The sequence below is a fragment of the Terrapene carolina genome, unplaced genomic scaffold, assembly GCF_002925995.2.
Source record: "Terrapene carolina triunguis isolate 2854851 unplaced genomic scaffold, T_m_triunguis-2.0 Scaffold88, whole genome shotgun sequence".
NCBI lineage: Eukaryota > Metazoa > Chordata > Testudines > Emydidae > Terrapene > Terrapene triunguis.
This window is the reverse complement of record NW_020664439.1, coordinates 16,401,650-16,417,038: the sequence shown is the minus strand read 5'-3', so window position 1 is coordinate 16,417,038 and position 15,389 is coordinate 16,401,650. Positions and strand designations below refer to the sequence as shown.

General features: G+C 40.7%; 1 protein-coding gene across 14 annotated transcripts in view; it reads right to left on the bottom strand.

Annotated features, from left to right (window-relative positions):
• Positions 1-15,389, bottom strand: part of AGFG1 (ArfGAP with FG repeats 1) — a 74,601-nt gene that overhangs the window by 21,096 nt on the left and 38,116 nt on the right. For all 14 annotated transcript variants that reach the window (XM_024195238.2, XM_024195241.2, XM_024195243.2 and 11 more), the window contains exons 3-5: positions 14,218-14,333; positions 11,019-11,181; positions 8,769-8,925 (exon numbers count right to left, since the gene is read on the bottom strand). In XM_024195238.2, coding sequence (XP_024051006.1) covers positions 8,769-8,925; positions 11,019-11,181; positions 14,218-14,333 — 436 coding nt within the window. The remainder of the gene's footprint in view (positions 1-8,768; positions 8,926-11,018; positions 11,182-14,217; positions 14,334-15,389) is intronic.

Sequence of the window (15,389 nt, the reverse complement as noted above, 5' to 3'; positions counted from 1 at the left end):
TTTTTTTTTTTTTTTTTTTGCCCCTAGATCCAGATATTGAGAATACTGGACCATTAACAAAAATTGCACACCCAATCAACATTAGGAGTGAAAAGAGAACCTGCAAAGGAAGGAAATTTAGAATTGACACCACTCTGCCCTCAACCCTTCCCTTTGTGTCATGACATTGCAGGTAACTGAGATAAGATAGTGGCTGAGGGAGTCTGGCTCAATTACCAATGAAAGTCAATATAAATTGAGTGTCCAACTCATTGGCCCCTTTGAAAATTCTAGCCACCATTTACATGCTACACTATGCAAGCAATAATGAATAGAGGGGAATCCCTCTATTTTAAAATGACTTACCTTTTTATTTATTTAAAGTTGATCTAAAACCCCTCAATATAATGTGATTTTCCATTGGCATAATAGAATTGGTAATGGATTCTTTGGAGGTACAGTAGTATTATCGGGTCAGTGCTTTCAATGTGCCTGGAGCAAGTTTTTACAACGAAGTTATAAACCCCAGGAAACAATAAGCTATAATAGAAATGCTGATGCCTAAAGTACAGTTGTTGTGACAATTCTGGCTATGAAAATAAAGCGTTATCTTACAAAGTATAAGAATTATATAACAAACATCTACAGTGCATATTTAAAAACTGAAGAGAAGTTGTATGTAAATAGAAAACTGCAGTTACTGAACACTCGTGACATTTTTTGCAGCATGGACTTCTTCTGAAGAGGATGTCTGTCACCCCTCCTGACAAGAATCTTGTGATGCATTGCCACATCTTCCTTGAAAGAAAAATACTGTTACTAAACTTGTTTAGTAACTGTTTTGCTTTGAAATGCGTTGTTCATGTCCATTCCACTCTTGGTGCCCGTGCACGGCCGTTGGAGACTTTTTCCCTCAGCAGTATCCGTTGAGTGGCTTGAGCACCTGTTGCTGCCACACACCACTGCATGCAGGTATAAAAGGGAAGAACCACTGCTAGCTCCACTCAGTTCCTTCTGGCTGGAACTCCAATGTAGTGGGGCAGAAGGGCGGATCATGGAATGGACATGTGCAATGTATCTCTAAGAACAAGGTCAGCAACAGTTTTTTCTTCTTTGAATGATTGCACATGTGCATTCCACTCTTGTTTTTGTGGCTTGAGAGTCACCAAGAGGTGGAATCGGAATCTATTTAAATAAAGATTGGAGAATTCCTTATCCAACTTTAGCCTTGTCTCTGGAATTTTGAGCAACAGCATAAATGGGAGGCAAATGTGTGGACTGAGGAGGAAGTTGCCACTCTACAAACATCTACAACCAGAAACTGTGGCAGAAACACCATTGAAACACAGTGATCTTGTCAAATGAGCTGTGACTGATCAGTGGGGTGACATTAGCTGGGTCATAGCACATGCGTATACAAGAGTCAATCCAAGAAAAGATTCTTTGAACAGAGACTGATTGTCCTTTTATTCTGTCTGACACCACTACAAGTAGTTGGTAGGATTTATGGAAATGCCTGGCCCTATGCAAATAGAATACCAGAGCTCTTCTGATGTCCAAGGTATGTAAACGCTCCTCCTTCCCTGTTTGAATGTGGCTTCTGGAAGAATGCAGGCAAACAAATGAACTGATATGGAAAAACACACCACTTTTGGAAAGAACCTGGGGTGAGAATGCAAATAAACCATATCCTTAAAGAATATTATATAGGGAGGCCCAGACATTAAGGCACAGTTCTCCTACCCTTTCGGCCAAAGTGATGGCCACTGAATAGATCATCTTCACTGGCAGAGGCAGCAGAGAGAAAGTAGCGAAAGGTTCAAATGCCAGACCCATAAGACTGGACAAACACCAAGTTTAGGTCCATGGGGAAATACCATCTTGTACCTGAGGACACAACTTGTTAGGCCCTTCAAAAAAAAAAAACCTTGTAGACAGGTCATTAGCGAAAATAGTGATTATCTTCTTTAGGGTGAAATGCTGAAATAGTTCAATCAGACTACATCTGGCAGCTAACAGCCAAACCTTGGTGTTTCCGAGGCAATAATTAGTCCAGAATACATTGAACCAAAGAACAGGACAGCGATACCCCACACTGGCAAGAACAAATGGAAAAATGCCTCCATTTAAGAGGTAAGTAGCTCTTGTAGAAAACTTTCTACTATTTAGAACAGGGGTTCTCAGACTTTTGTATTGTGACCCCTTTCACACAGCAAGCCTCTGATTGGAACCCCCCCCTTATGCATTAAAAACACTTTTATATATATTTAACACCATTATAAATGCTGGAGGCAAAGCAGGGTTTGGGGTGGAAGGTAACAGCTCACGACCCCCCATGTAATAACCTCCCGACCCCCAGTTTGAGAACCCCTGATTTAGAAGGACCTCCTGAACCTCTTTCAAGCAAGATCACTCTCTAATATCTAGCACCTTAGAATCCATGCAGTTGGAGTAGGCGCTCATGACCTTGAGAGATTAGGTCTCAGTTTAGTGGAAGTGAGATTGGAGGTTTCACTGACACTGCCAAGAGAGTGAAGAACCAGTGTTCATGGGCTCAAGCTGGAGCCATGAGTATGACTCTGGCTTGGTCACATCTTATCTTTAGTAATACCCTGTGAATGAGTGGGATTGGGGGAAAAGTGTAAAGGGGCCTGCCTGACCCCGGCAGCAAAAACGGTGTCTGTCAGGGAACTTGGGCTGCAATCTAGTAGCTGACACTTTGTTGATCCTTGTCACAAATAGGTCTACTTGGGGAAACCCCACCAATGGAAGATTTATCTGGACGAAGAGACCACTCAGTCTCATAAGCAAACTGATCAGGTGGTCTGCTAGATCATTTTGGACCCCCCAAAATAAGAAGCTTTAGATCTATCAAGCTAATAATGCAGAGCTCCCAGAGCAGAGCTGCCTCTTGATGGAGTGGAAAACAGTTGGCTCCTCCCTGCTTGAGACAGAACATTACCGCTGTGTTGTCTGTAAGGACTAAGACTCTTTCCCTTGATGTACGAGAAACATCTGGCACTACAGTCCGATAGTTTTACACATCAACGACAGAGCTGAAAGCTAAGTCTTTTGAGGACCAGAAACCCTGAGTTTGCAGAGAACCCAGATGGATTCCCCATCCCAGACAGACGCATCCATCACTAGCATAAGCATCAGCTGAAGGCAGGCAAATGGAACACCTACACATACATTGGCTGAACCTGTCCACCAATCGAGGGAGGCAAGAACATAAGACATTCTCATCACCAAGTCTAGCTGATGGAGGCTCAGTGAGTAGATGGATGCTAACCTACTCTGAGGAATTCTGGAGTGCAGTCTGGCATATTGAACTACATACAGGCAGGAGGCCATATGCCCCAGGAGCCTCAAACAGTTTTGTGCTGTTGTGACTGGGTGATGTTTCCTACCTATAATAATTGATTGAATTGTCTGAAACAAAGTCCAGCATGACTCCTATAAACTCTATCCTCTGGACCAGGGAAAGGAGAGACTTCTCTGCATTGACTAGCAGTCTCTCAGCATTGAACACTGACTGAATCAGGCACACACTGCGCTGTACCTGCAGTTGAGACAAGCCTGTCATCCAGATTTACCCCTACTTTCAACTCCCGATGTTCTAATGAATGCAGCTACTACTGACATAACTTTTGTAAAGATCCTGAGAGCTGCTAATAGGCCAAATGGTAGTACAGTGAACCGATAATTGTGACACTGGTAAATGAGGTGCTAGCTCTTACCAAATCTGCTCAGCTGACTCCTACATTGAAAAATTCATAGCTGGAAAACAGACCAGCTCACGTGTGTTTGTATTGCTCAAGATAGGTGCTAGACTGTTTAGACTCTATAAAATGCTGGTAAGTTGCTGCACACATTATTCTTACTTGTAATGTCTGTATCCCATGCTATCAGGTAATATGAAAGTTTTGCTTTATAATTGTAAAAATGCCTGCTCTGAACTTGTGAACCTAGGCAGGAAAAGGACTATCAAGTCTAACTGGGCCACTGTAGGACAAAAACTTAGTTGATTTCTTCATGGGTGGAAGTTTACTATAGGATTGGCTACCAGCGTGCTCTTTGTTGAGATCTCTGGTACAAAGTGATCTGGGGTAAATGACTGGTCTCTTGGGACTGGTAGCAACTTGAGTATTTTGTGATTTTTGGCGTAAATGATCATTTATCACTAAGTGCAGCTTGCCTGGGTGGCAAGATAGACTGGAATGCCCAAGGGGACAGTCTGCGACTCCATGGTAAGATTAGTACAGTGATGCAGGAGTCCACATTTGTTACTGGGTCACTGAAATCTAATTATAGAACCACCAGTTTGGGGCATCTGCCCTGCTTTTTGACAGTTTGACCTGAGGCTAGCACTCATGGACGTGAACCAGTCCAGACAGCATGACAATAATAATTTTGATTTACCAGAAGTCAGACATGCTTCCTGTGAGCTTGATTGACTGCTTCATGGAAGTAGGCATCTTGTAAGTCGAGGGCAGCATACCAATCCCTAGGATCCAGGGAAGGGAAAACAGAAGCTATCTTTTTAAAGAATTTATTGATTTGATGCAGGTCTACAATTGGCCTTAAACCTGCCCCCTTCACCTTTAGGATTGAAAAACCGTGGAATTAAAACCCCTTCCCTTTGAGAGGGTGTGGAATCTCTTATATTGCCCCCAACCAAGAGAGAGATTGTATCCTCCTGGAGTGGGAGCTCCTCTTGAGAGGAGTCTCTGAAGAGGCATGAGAAGAGTGGGGTAGAAACAAACCGTTGAGTATATCCCACCTCCACAGTGCTCAAGACACACTGGTCCAAAGCAATTCAGGACCAAGCACTGAGGAAGAGGGACAGATGATTTACAAAGGGGGTGGAATTTGGGTCTGGAGAGATGGAGAAATGATTGGCACTTACAACACCCTTCGAGATACCTGGAACTGGAGCCAAAGCAGCAGGAGGAGGAAGCCTGTACCTATAATCCCATGGCTTTTTTTTTTGACAGATACTATCAAAGAGCTGGAACAGAAAAATGGTGCATCTGCTGAGGTTGACCGTTCTTTCTGACTGGGGCAGGTGAATACAAATCTTAGGAGCTTAAGGTGGCTTGAGTACTTAAGTCCATGAAGCTTGCTATTTGTCTTGTCTGAGAACAGAGAAGGACCCTCAACTGGCAAGTCCTGAATAGTATTCACAGAAATACTTCTTTCTTGTCAGGGGTGAGGGAAATCGGTGCTGGAACTTCGATAATACAGGAGGCGCGCGTCTCACTGAAGCTGCAGCATTCAGCACAGTCAGACCAGGATGGCTCCAATAGTGGCCTGAGTGCCGCCTCCCTCAGCAGGAATTTCAGCCTAGCCTCTTTATCTTTCTTGAATTCCAGGCAAGTCTGACACAGGTCTTTAATGTATGCTTTTCCCCGGGCACTTCAGACAACTATTGTGCGGGTCGCTCACTGGCAGGCCCTGAGCAAGAAGTACACGGCTTGAAGCCTGGAGACCAGAGCATGCCTCAGTGGCAGCATCAGAACCCCGAAACAGGAAAAAAACAACCATAATAAAAAATATATAAATTTTTAACACCATTAAAAGACATGCCAATCAGCATGTAAATTTTCAGATAAAAAAAAAAAACCACAACTTACTAACTATAGTAACTACACTAACTACTAAACTAAGGTCAGGGGGAAAAGTTTCCAAATGCCAGGCCCTGGGTGCACAGACACCAGGAGTGGAATGGATAAGTGCAATCACTTGAAGAAAAAACTGTAGTTCTCTGAACTTTCACATTTTCAGTTAAATCTGTACTCAAATTGTTTTCCTTCCCCAATTCACATCTCCAATATGTTGAACTAGTTTCCTTTTCCCCACTCTTCTCTGTAATCCCTCTGCCCAAGTTCCCATGTACTACTTGGCACATTAGGAACTCCACAAGATGGAGCATATCAGAAGCTGCATTCTTGTGCAGTTACCAGGCCTGACAACAGTACAGCAACAGGCACTCAACCCTCCCACAGAGTGCTCTCACTGTCTCCACATTCTACCCAACCAACGCAGAAGTACTTTATTACAACAGTTTTTTCCTGCTGGCTAATAAATTCACCCATTCCCTTGTGGCTGGAACAGTTTATAACAGAGGCTGTTATCTTGCTGCCCCTCAGTAGTAGTTTCTATAGGGGGCCAGACTATACATTCCAAAGAAAAAAAAATATTCAGTCTCCTGTAGGAGAAGCTGTAAAGGAGGCAGAACCACTACCACATCACCAAAATAGGCATCATGGACCAGCACCAGTACACAGCCAAAGCAAGAACTACTGACTCATATACATCAAAGCCTCTATCTTTGTAGCCAATCACCTGCCCATGTACCTTTTACTATAAGATGTTCATGTCCAACTTAAATTGTGTGTGCAATGATTCCCAATTATATTTTATAAACCTTTTAAGAGTTTGCTATTGTATGCGTACGTGAGTTCAACAACTCCTTCCTTTGGACCACAAAGACGAATCTGTAACTTCAGAACCAGCTTCACAGGGTGTTACTGCAGCCAAAGTGTAGAACCCTGGTCTATCAGAACACAAGTTCACGAGGGGGAAAAAAGGCACTAGAACGTTGATAGGAATAGAACAGAAGGGCTTCAGCCTTGTGACTTATGAGCTGGATCACTGAAAAACAGTTTCCTGCATATGAAATGTCCTTATTAATGTATGGTGCTTGCAAGCCCGGTGAGCAGGCACTTCGCATTGTACAGAAACTGGCTTAGTGATCTAAAATTTGCCACCAGATGTTCACAATTTAATGTGTTTCAAAGAGGTAAAAAGTATCAGCCCTGATAAAGTCCGAAGTTCTAAATCCTGTGGGGTTGTTTTCCTCAATTCACTCTCTCAGGGGAGTGAGAGCACCTTACTGCAGAAAAGGACACCAGTGATATGTATTCAGGTATTCATCTCATTCACAACTTAAAGCAATCATTTCAATCTAAATATAGCTGGCTTCATGAACAATTTTAGTCTTTCCTCTTGAAAGATATATATTCCTTTGTACCTGTTCAATCTATATAAAGTAGTAAGATAGTCCTGATGAGAGATAAATCTAATATAGCATAAGCCATGGTCTGTTATCAAACATACAAGGAAAAAGCAAACAGTTTGCCTAAAGAGGGGCTTACAGTTCTAAAGGTCCATTTAAACAAAAAAAAAAAAAACACAAAAACAAAAATTCAGGTACACAGTAATCTGATACAAATGTGGTTTGATTAGGCTGGATCTTTATATGAAAGACTTCTTAAGTATCCAGACGCCTTTGGAGTAAAACTTTGTTTTATGTAATTCTGGCCAATAAGCATGTAAATTTTCGGATTAAAATCTGCAATTGGTCAATCAACATCATTCCAATTTAAATACGTTCCAAGAAACTGATTTACACGAAAGCCTGTGTTTTATGCATACTTTATAAAAATGCTAGAACTATTCATGTTTAATTCTACTGAATTCAATTGGTCACTCACATTATCTTTAAAATATAATGCCTGAAAAAAGTTAAAAACATTTATAAATATTTTTTAATTTAAACTGGTGATGAATACCTTCAACTCACCAGAACTGTGCACCCATTATTTTTCAACTTTGTAATTTAATGCCAACTATGATGACAACACTCCAGATGAACACAGATTTTTCATGAGCAGCATTTCTCCTCAGTATTAGCAATATTACAGTAGAACCCAGAGACAGCAACAAAGATAGGGGCTCCATTGCCTTAGGTACTAAACATTTTAGTAAACATTACCTTGCCTGAAGAGTCCATAATCTAAAGTAGACAAGGTCAAAGGGTAGGTACTTGCTCACGGTCACACAGAAGGTTAGTGGAAACACACTACTCAATATCTATAAGCTGCTGACTTATAACTATTGGTGATCTTCAGAATCAACTTAGTGGCCATTATTCTTTAGGATAAAGTTATATGGACCGAGGTGTTTTTTTTCCCCCCTCTGTAATATTCAGGCATGTTTACTGACAGCCATTCTAAATATTTAAAAGTCTGTCCTACCACACCTAGCCCTGATTTTTGCTCAAAAACTGTTTCCTTTTGCTCCTGCTCCCACACTACTCCCAGCCACATGGACTTCCTCCACTACAAGTTTGTTCTCTCTTCCTTCAGTTCTGTCATACTTAGTGAGGCAGCATTGCTTCTTCCCCCTCACTGACGCCCACACCAGTTGTCTGTTCACTATTTTTCCACTCCCTCTCCATAAAGTATCTTGCCAACTTTTTCAGAAGGAAGAAATGACATCTTGCATAACTTCTGCCCATCCCCACTACTTTACTCACCTTCTCCTCTCTTGCCACCAACACTGATGCTTCCTGCCTTCTAGCCAAATATTTGCTTTATTTTATAAACAAGTAACTCAAGGAAAACATAATTAAAGCAGAGTGACAAAAAGTGACCAAACATAATTTGTGTCAGGTTCAGATCAATATTTATGTTATCTATGTCAAATAGTACTACTACTCTATATTTTATAGCTATTCTCTTCTGTTTCCCATACTGTTTTTGCAAAGGAAATGCACAGTGTAAGTTTTAAAACTTTAGAATAATACTTGCTTTATTAAACTTGATTTCCAACTTGCCATAAGCTAAATCTTAACAACTGATATAACAATGTTCAAGGCCAGAAATATTAATTTTCCTTTTATTAATTCAGAAGATAATCCATATTTATAAGCCATAAAGAATGAAAACTCCTCAGGTTTCTATACATTTAATTAGGAGGGAATGTCTACATAGAACTCTTACCTGTATGACTGTTGAAATGTGCAAAGTTAGCAAAATTTGCTGTAGCAGTTGACTGAGGAGCAGGAGCAGCAAAGATATCTGAGCCAAGGTCACTGAGGAGGTCAAATTGTTTCTTTTCCTGCTGCTGTTGTCCTTGAGACCTAACGATAACAGGGGACTACAAACAACATTTTAATTAGCTAAACAAACAGGAAAGCCAATATTTAACCAAGCTTTACAAAAAGCTAAAGGACAGACTGAAAAAACTACTTCTGGTACTAATTTTGAACTGGTTTTTTTTTTTTTTTTGCCATGGAGCATTGTTAGCAAGCCATATCAAGTTTCATAACTTTAGAATTCAGACCACAATTATATAAAACAAGCAATGAACTTGTTAAAATTTGATAATTTACTCTAGAGCTTCTAGTTTAAGTTGTTGTACAAAGGAGAATCTTTCCCCAACCTCCTCCTCCTACCCTCCGTAAGGTGTACAAGATCATATTCCCCCCCAGGCCCCATGGGCTTAGTGTGAGTCTTCAGGTAGCCCTGCTTAAGTGCACCTTAGAAGTTAAACAGCAGACTTGCAGAGACTAAGATGCACGTAAAACAGGAAAATCAGAGGTATCTAAACCAATGGCTCCAGATTATGGAACCTGTATATAGTATTTGCAATTATTTTTGAAGCCCAGCAGAGCCATGTAGACTGAAGCTCCTTCTCACTGAATCCCCATTCTTTTTCTTCCAGAAAAGGGGGGGGGAGGGGGGGGAAAGTTAAGTTTCTTGCAGAATTCCTCAACAGAACATTAAGGCTGCATGATTAAAAACCTCAAGAGTCAGGAAATTCTAAACAAAACATTTAACCTTAGCTTTACCCTCTTGTGAGTTTGCATTATACAGACTAATTACATCATATATTTGAAAAATAATATATATTTTTTCCCTCCAGCCTATCATGTACCATTATGGATGAGCTAGACAGAGAGCCAAAAAAAAGTCATTTGACAAGAATGCAACAAAACAAACTCGTGTAACATACAGCACAGTATTCATGACTATATAGAGAGAGAAACATATGTTAATTAAGGTAGCTTCACTGTCCCCTGAACTGCTTCTAAGGAAGGGACGTTGAAGTTATAGTACACTGGACTGACCAAAATACTTCCTCCTACCACAGGGAAGACGATTTATGTAAAATCTAGTTTATAGTTAACTTAATTTTGTCACAATGGCCCAAATTTGGGGGTGGAGTGAAGAGATGCAGCAAATCTCAAGTTGTTGAAAAACCATGGTTTTACTTCTAAAAGCAATAACACTGACTGGCTAAGAAAGAAGTCCTGTCCATGTCTCCCTTTAATAAAAAGATGGCAGTTGTAACAGAGGGCTTCAAAGGAGGCAGTGGTGTGTTTTTTTAAATTCCAGCAAGGATGCAAGGGAGGAGGATGACCCGACCCAACCCAACTATAGTAAAAGCTGTTTTATCCAGTGTGTTGGGGGGATGGGGGGGGTGCCAGTAAGTAAAAAATGCCTGTTAATGACAGGAGGGAGTTTGGGGTGCAGGAGGAGGTGCAGGGCACAGGCTCTGGGAGGGAGTTTGGGTGTGGGAGGGGGCTCGGGGCAGCAGGTTGGGGAGCAGGTGCGAGTGACGGATCCGTGGACCGCTCACCTCAGGCAGCTCCCTGCAAGCAAGGATGTGTCCTGGCTGCTCCTAGGCAGAGGTGCAGCAGGCAGCTCTACGCGCTGCCCCTGCCCTGCCCCGAGCGCTGGCTCCGCAGCTTCCATTGGCTGGGAACCGTGCGTCAACAGGACTATAAACCAGAATTTCAATGAAGATCAGAAATGCTGTTTATAGAGCTTTCTGGTTGAGTCCGGATAAAACAGCTTTTACTGTATGTTGTGGGTACACAAGATGTTTAGCCAAAATCCTGTTACAAAACAAAAACATCTTAGTTTTATTAAATAGCACCGAAAATACCAGTCTATTAATCATTATTACACAGGGCAGAGGCTAGCATTTTTAGTCTGAAGCATTCAAAGTCAAGCCACCACAGAACTCAGTTTCTAGATTTTACCTTCAGTACCCTATTCGCATTCCATAAAAGCAACAGAGCATGAAAGCTATTAAGGACAGTTTTATTGTAATAGCAGTAACCCACTAATGCCACAATTTTCAGTATTTTGTAAAATCTTGTTCAATTCACAAAATGCCCATTCTCCTTTTAAATACTGTAACATAATCCCATACCACTGAACTCTTAGCCATTACTCACTCACTTGGCTAGGTGTGCCTTTATTTAAGTGCAGTGCTGGTGCAGATTCTCCCAAGAGAGATTTAAGCGGTTTCACCTCAGGTGTGCTGCTTGTACTACTAGCAGAGGACCCTGATATAGATGCATGGACTGATGCCACAACCTTAGCTTGTTCTGGAGGAACATACCTAAGTTGAATAAGAGTAAAATTATTTAATATTTAACATCAGTTTTGTTCCAATATCCATTATAATGGTAGCACAGGGATCAAAAGTTATTGCTCTGAGGTCTGAGATCTGCTATTTTAAGCTCTGGACCTATGTCAAATAGTACTACTGGTCTGATGGTCCAGTCACAATTTTAGTGTCCCATATCTCAAAAGCTTGAGACTCCAGTTTTCCAATGTTTTATAGCAGTCGTTTTCAACCTGTGGTCCGCACAGACTGTCTAAGGGGTCCGCAAAAGGTGATTATAAAAATAAAAAGTTTCAGATCCCAGAAAAGGCATTCCTTTGATCAATCAAAAGTAGGTGAATGCCCCCGACCTACAGGTCAAAACCCAGAAGTGTTGTTACCACAGAAGCCCACAGTTTAGCACCCTCTCTCACGCTTTGTTAAATGCTGTGCCGAGCATATGCAACATTTATAGTTGAGTTCTGTTCAGTCAGTTTTCAGTCTAAGACATCTATGGTAGAGGCCTGAGGACCACAGGTTGAATTTCCAAATGGTCTGCACCTCCATTTGAAATTTTTTTTAGGGGTCCGCAAATTAAAAAAAAGTTTGAAAAAAAAAGGTTAGGGCATGTTTAGCATATTAAAAAAATCACATCTATTTCAACTCAAAAGTGATGTTAACAGTCCCTAATCTCAACCAATTGCCAGGGTTTGAACCATTGTTATACACTCTATTAAAGTCTGACATCCCAGCTTTTAAGTAATGTGAACTGGAATGGAAGGAGGTGAAGCAAGATGTTGACATTTCTTTAAAACTCAGAGTGAGTTACCAATAGTTATTAAATATTCACTTTACAGAGCATCAATATTTTTACAAAACCCAAGTAAATATTTCTACCGTCACTGTAGTTCCATCCCAGTAAGGGACTGTTTAAGTCCTATACTGCTACTGATGTCACCATAAGCAGTTACAGTTTCCTTGTTCGAGATGAATTATGATTGCCCCGTTAAGCGGAACATACAGAACTTTTAAAGAAAATAGTCTGATAACTTCTCCACTTAAATGAGCTGTAATAGCTCTTACACCCTATTCAGTAAACAACCGTTTATGTAATAAGTCCAATATTTTCTGACAAGGTCTGCCACATATACAAGAGGAAAAAGAAAAACAGCCCACCCTCCAGACAAGCAAACATAGTAGAGCTGTTAGCGTACGAGCAGAACACAAAAGCTTCTATTCTGCCCTATCTAAAAGCCACTCTGAGGGAAACAGCAGAAGCTGCCCTTGTGAACAGAAAACAACTTCCCCACCTGCAGAGTGCAACAGTCTTGTGGAGCCTCAGCAGCTACTAAGGCAGTTTGGATCCAAGTGCAGACCTTTAGGAAGAAGGCCACGGAAAAATAACTGACACCCTGTATCTCATGTTCACCACTTTTATATGGTTATATATTTTGTACAAAGTATGCTTTGTGAGGTATCATTTGTAAACTCAATCTGCTGATTATTATTATCCGGTTAAAATGTGTGTTACACTGCATGTGAAATTATGAGATTTTGCTGTATGATTGTTACTGGAATGTGTCGCAAATCTGGATAACACCCATAAGCCAATTCCTCAGACAGAGACAGACACACTAGCATGCCAGAAAAGTGCTAAAGAGCCATTACCTGCTGGGGGGTTGTAAACAGGAAATTTACAACTTATCTGAAAAGACAGTTTGAAGCTCATGTACATCATGGAACTGCCTGCCCACATGACCCAGCAAGGATTTTTGCAGCACACAAGGGTTGGGGTATAAGAACGGGTGGGAGGGAAGGAAGGGAGCGGGGTGCAAAATGGCTCTAGCCACCTCCCTGCTCATAACATCAATGAATACCTAAAGAACACTGAACTAATGAGAGTGGTCCCAGGCGGAAAGGAAACCTAGCCTGTGAACTAATGATTGCCTGCAGCATCTGGTGTGTTAAGAATGATGTTTGCTTCAAATTTTATTTAGCTTGGTAAAATTTAGGAATTACCTTGCAATTTTATCTTTTTATTTCTTTTGTAATCAATTCTAACGTCTATGCCATACTAATTATAAAAACTTAAAATCTACCTTTCTGCAGTTAATAAAACCTTCTTTTATTATTTTATCTAAGCCAGTGTGTTTGATTGAAGTATTTGGGGAATCTCTACTCAGGTCAACAGGACTGGTGCATATTTATTACCCACAGTTGGAATGACAGATTAATTATGAGCTTGTACTGTCCAGTGGGGCTACTGAACAGTACAAGAAAAGGCTGGGCCTGAGGGATATGTGGGTGTTGCCTTATATGTACTTCGTGGATGGCTTGGCATAGATTCATGTACTCAGCTGGGAGTGATTTTGCATGCTGGTGGTGTGAGTGAGGGTTTGCTGTTCACTAGCAAAGTAGTGTAAAAGGCATCCTAGGCTGGAGAGCTAAGGGGACACAGCAGTCCCTGGGGAATGTCACACTAACATATGTAGTGCATCTACTAACAAACGTCCAGGTCTTCTTCATAACATTTTAAATGAATATCTAGGTTTGGCAATGTTCAGACTATGCAGATGTAATGTTTAGTGCTTTACAATGCCCAGGTCTACACTACAGACCTATATCAGAAAAACTCTGTTGCTGGGCAAAGTAGGTACGCCAACCTCACCGCTGGCGTAGACAGTGCTATGTCATCGGGAGAGCTTCTCCCATTGACATAGCTCCCGCCTCTTGCGAAGGTGGATTAACTACGCCAACAGGAGAAGCTCTCCTGTCGGCATAGTAGCATCATCACTAAAGTGCGGCAGCTGTGCCGCTACAGTGCTGTACATGAAGACAAGCCCAAAGTCTTCCATAAGGTATAGTGCCTTCTTTAAAAATTGAGAAGTCATCAATTTCTCTTTTCAGCCACAAAGTAACACTCATTTTTAATCACAATGAAAGACTGACTAGAGTCAGCAATTTACAGTAAACCCAAAAGGGATTTCTGGTTACAGAAAAAACACAACAAAATTAGTTTTCTATCAAAACTAACTGAAAGTGTTAGCTTACCATCTTTTCTTTTCATATTTTTCCTGTAGAAACTCCTTTACTTTCTGTGGATCCCTGAAGTCTGGAATTGCTGATGATCGATCATCAAATAATCCTAGCCAAATCTGTTTACACACCTTATTTCAAGGTAATAACGGGGGAGGAGAGGGAAAAAGAGAGAAATCAGTATTAAATAACTTTCAAGTTCAAATTTATATTTTCACTCTAAATTTACAACCATAGATAGAATGCATAAATTTTTGAATATTCATTCTTACTATATTTATTTGCAAAGGACTTGTCTTACACTAATTGATATTTCAGCCAAGTGTGAGTGTATAGTGCACTGTTTAGATGTTGCAAGGCCATCGATCTCAGCAAGGCAAACAGAAATCCTCGTCTCTTATTTAACAGGCACATACAGGAAGTACATGATTTTGAAAGTACTCCCAATGGTGTAACACACCTAACTGCCATTTTTGTCTTTAGAAATACTCCTCCCCGAAGTCTACACATTCAAACCACAGACAAGATTCAGTCCTGCTTCTCTGTTCAGCTTACAGTGACCTGTAAAGTTTGGAAGATCCCCAACTTATTAATTATATTTGTATCTATTAGTTTTTAAGAGTCCTTCTGAGCTTTTAAAATTTACCAATATACAGTGCTTTGTTCTTGGCTGAACAAAACAAAATTCCTGTCTAATATATGAGGAGCTTATAGAACAGTAAGGTTTCCTAGAAAATTAACATACAGTGTTTAAAAACACCAAGGATTTCACATGTAAACAGAAGTGTCTCAAACCGGTCCTGTCCCTTCAATGGTACAAATAAATAAAGTCAAGGAGAGAATGAAGACTCCCTCAGCCTTTATTGCCAGTAGTTTTCATAACTCAGCAAAAAACAGAATTATCTGCTGAATACTTAGCATTAATTACTTAGTACTCAGCAAAAGAGGAACTAATAGAAAAGTAACCCAGCAAGGATGAGGGCAGAGATGCAAGTTATCTTGCTTGATTGAAGGTTTTTGGTTTTGTTTTGTTTTTTTTTTAAACCACACACAGTTCCTCAAACAGGGTTAGAGCATATCCTTCTGCCAACAATTTAAGAGTCCCCCAGTGACAAAGAGCAAGTTCATTCCCCATCTCAGTTTCTAAAGTATATTTAAAAAGTCAAATCTTTAAAAAAATATACACA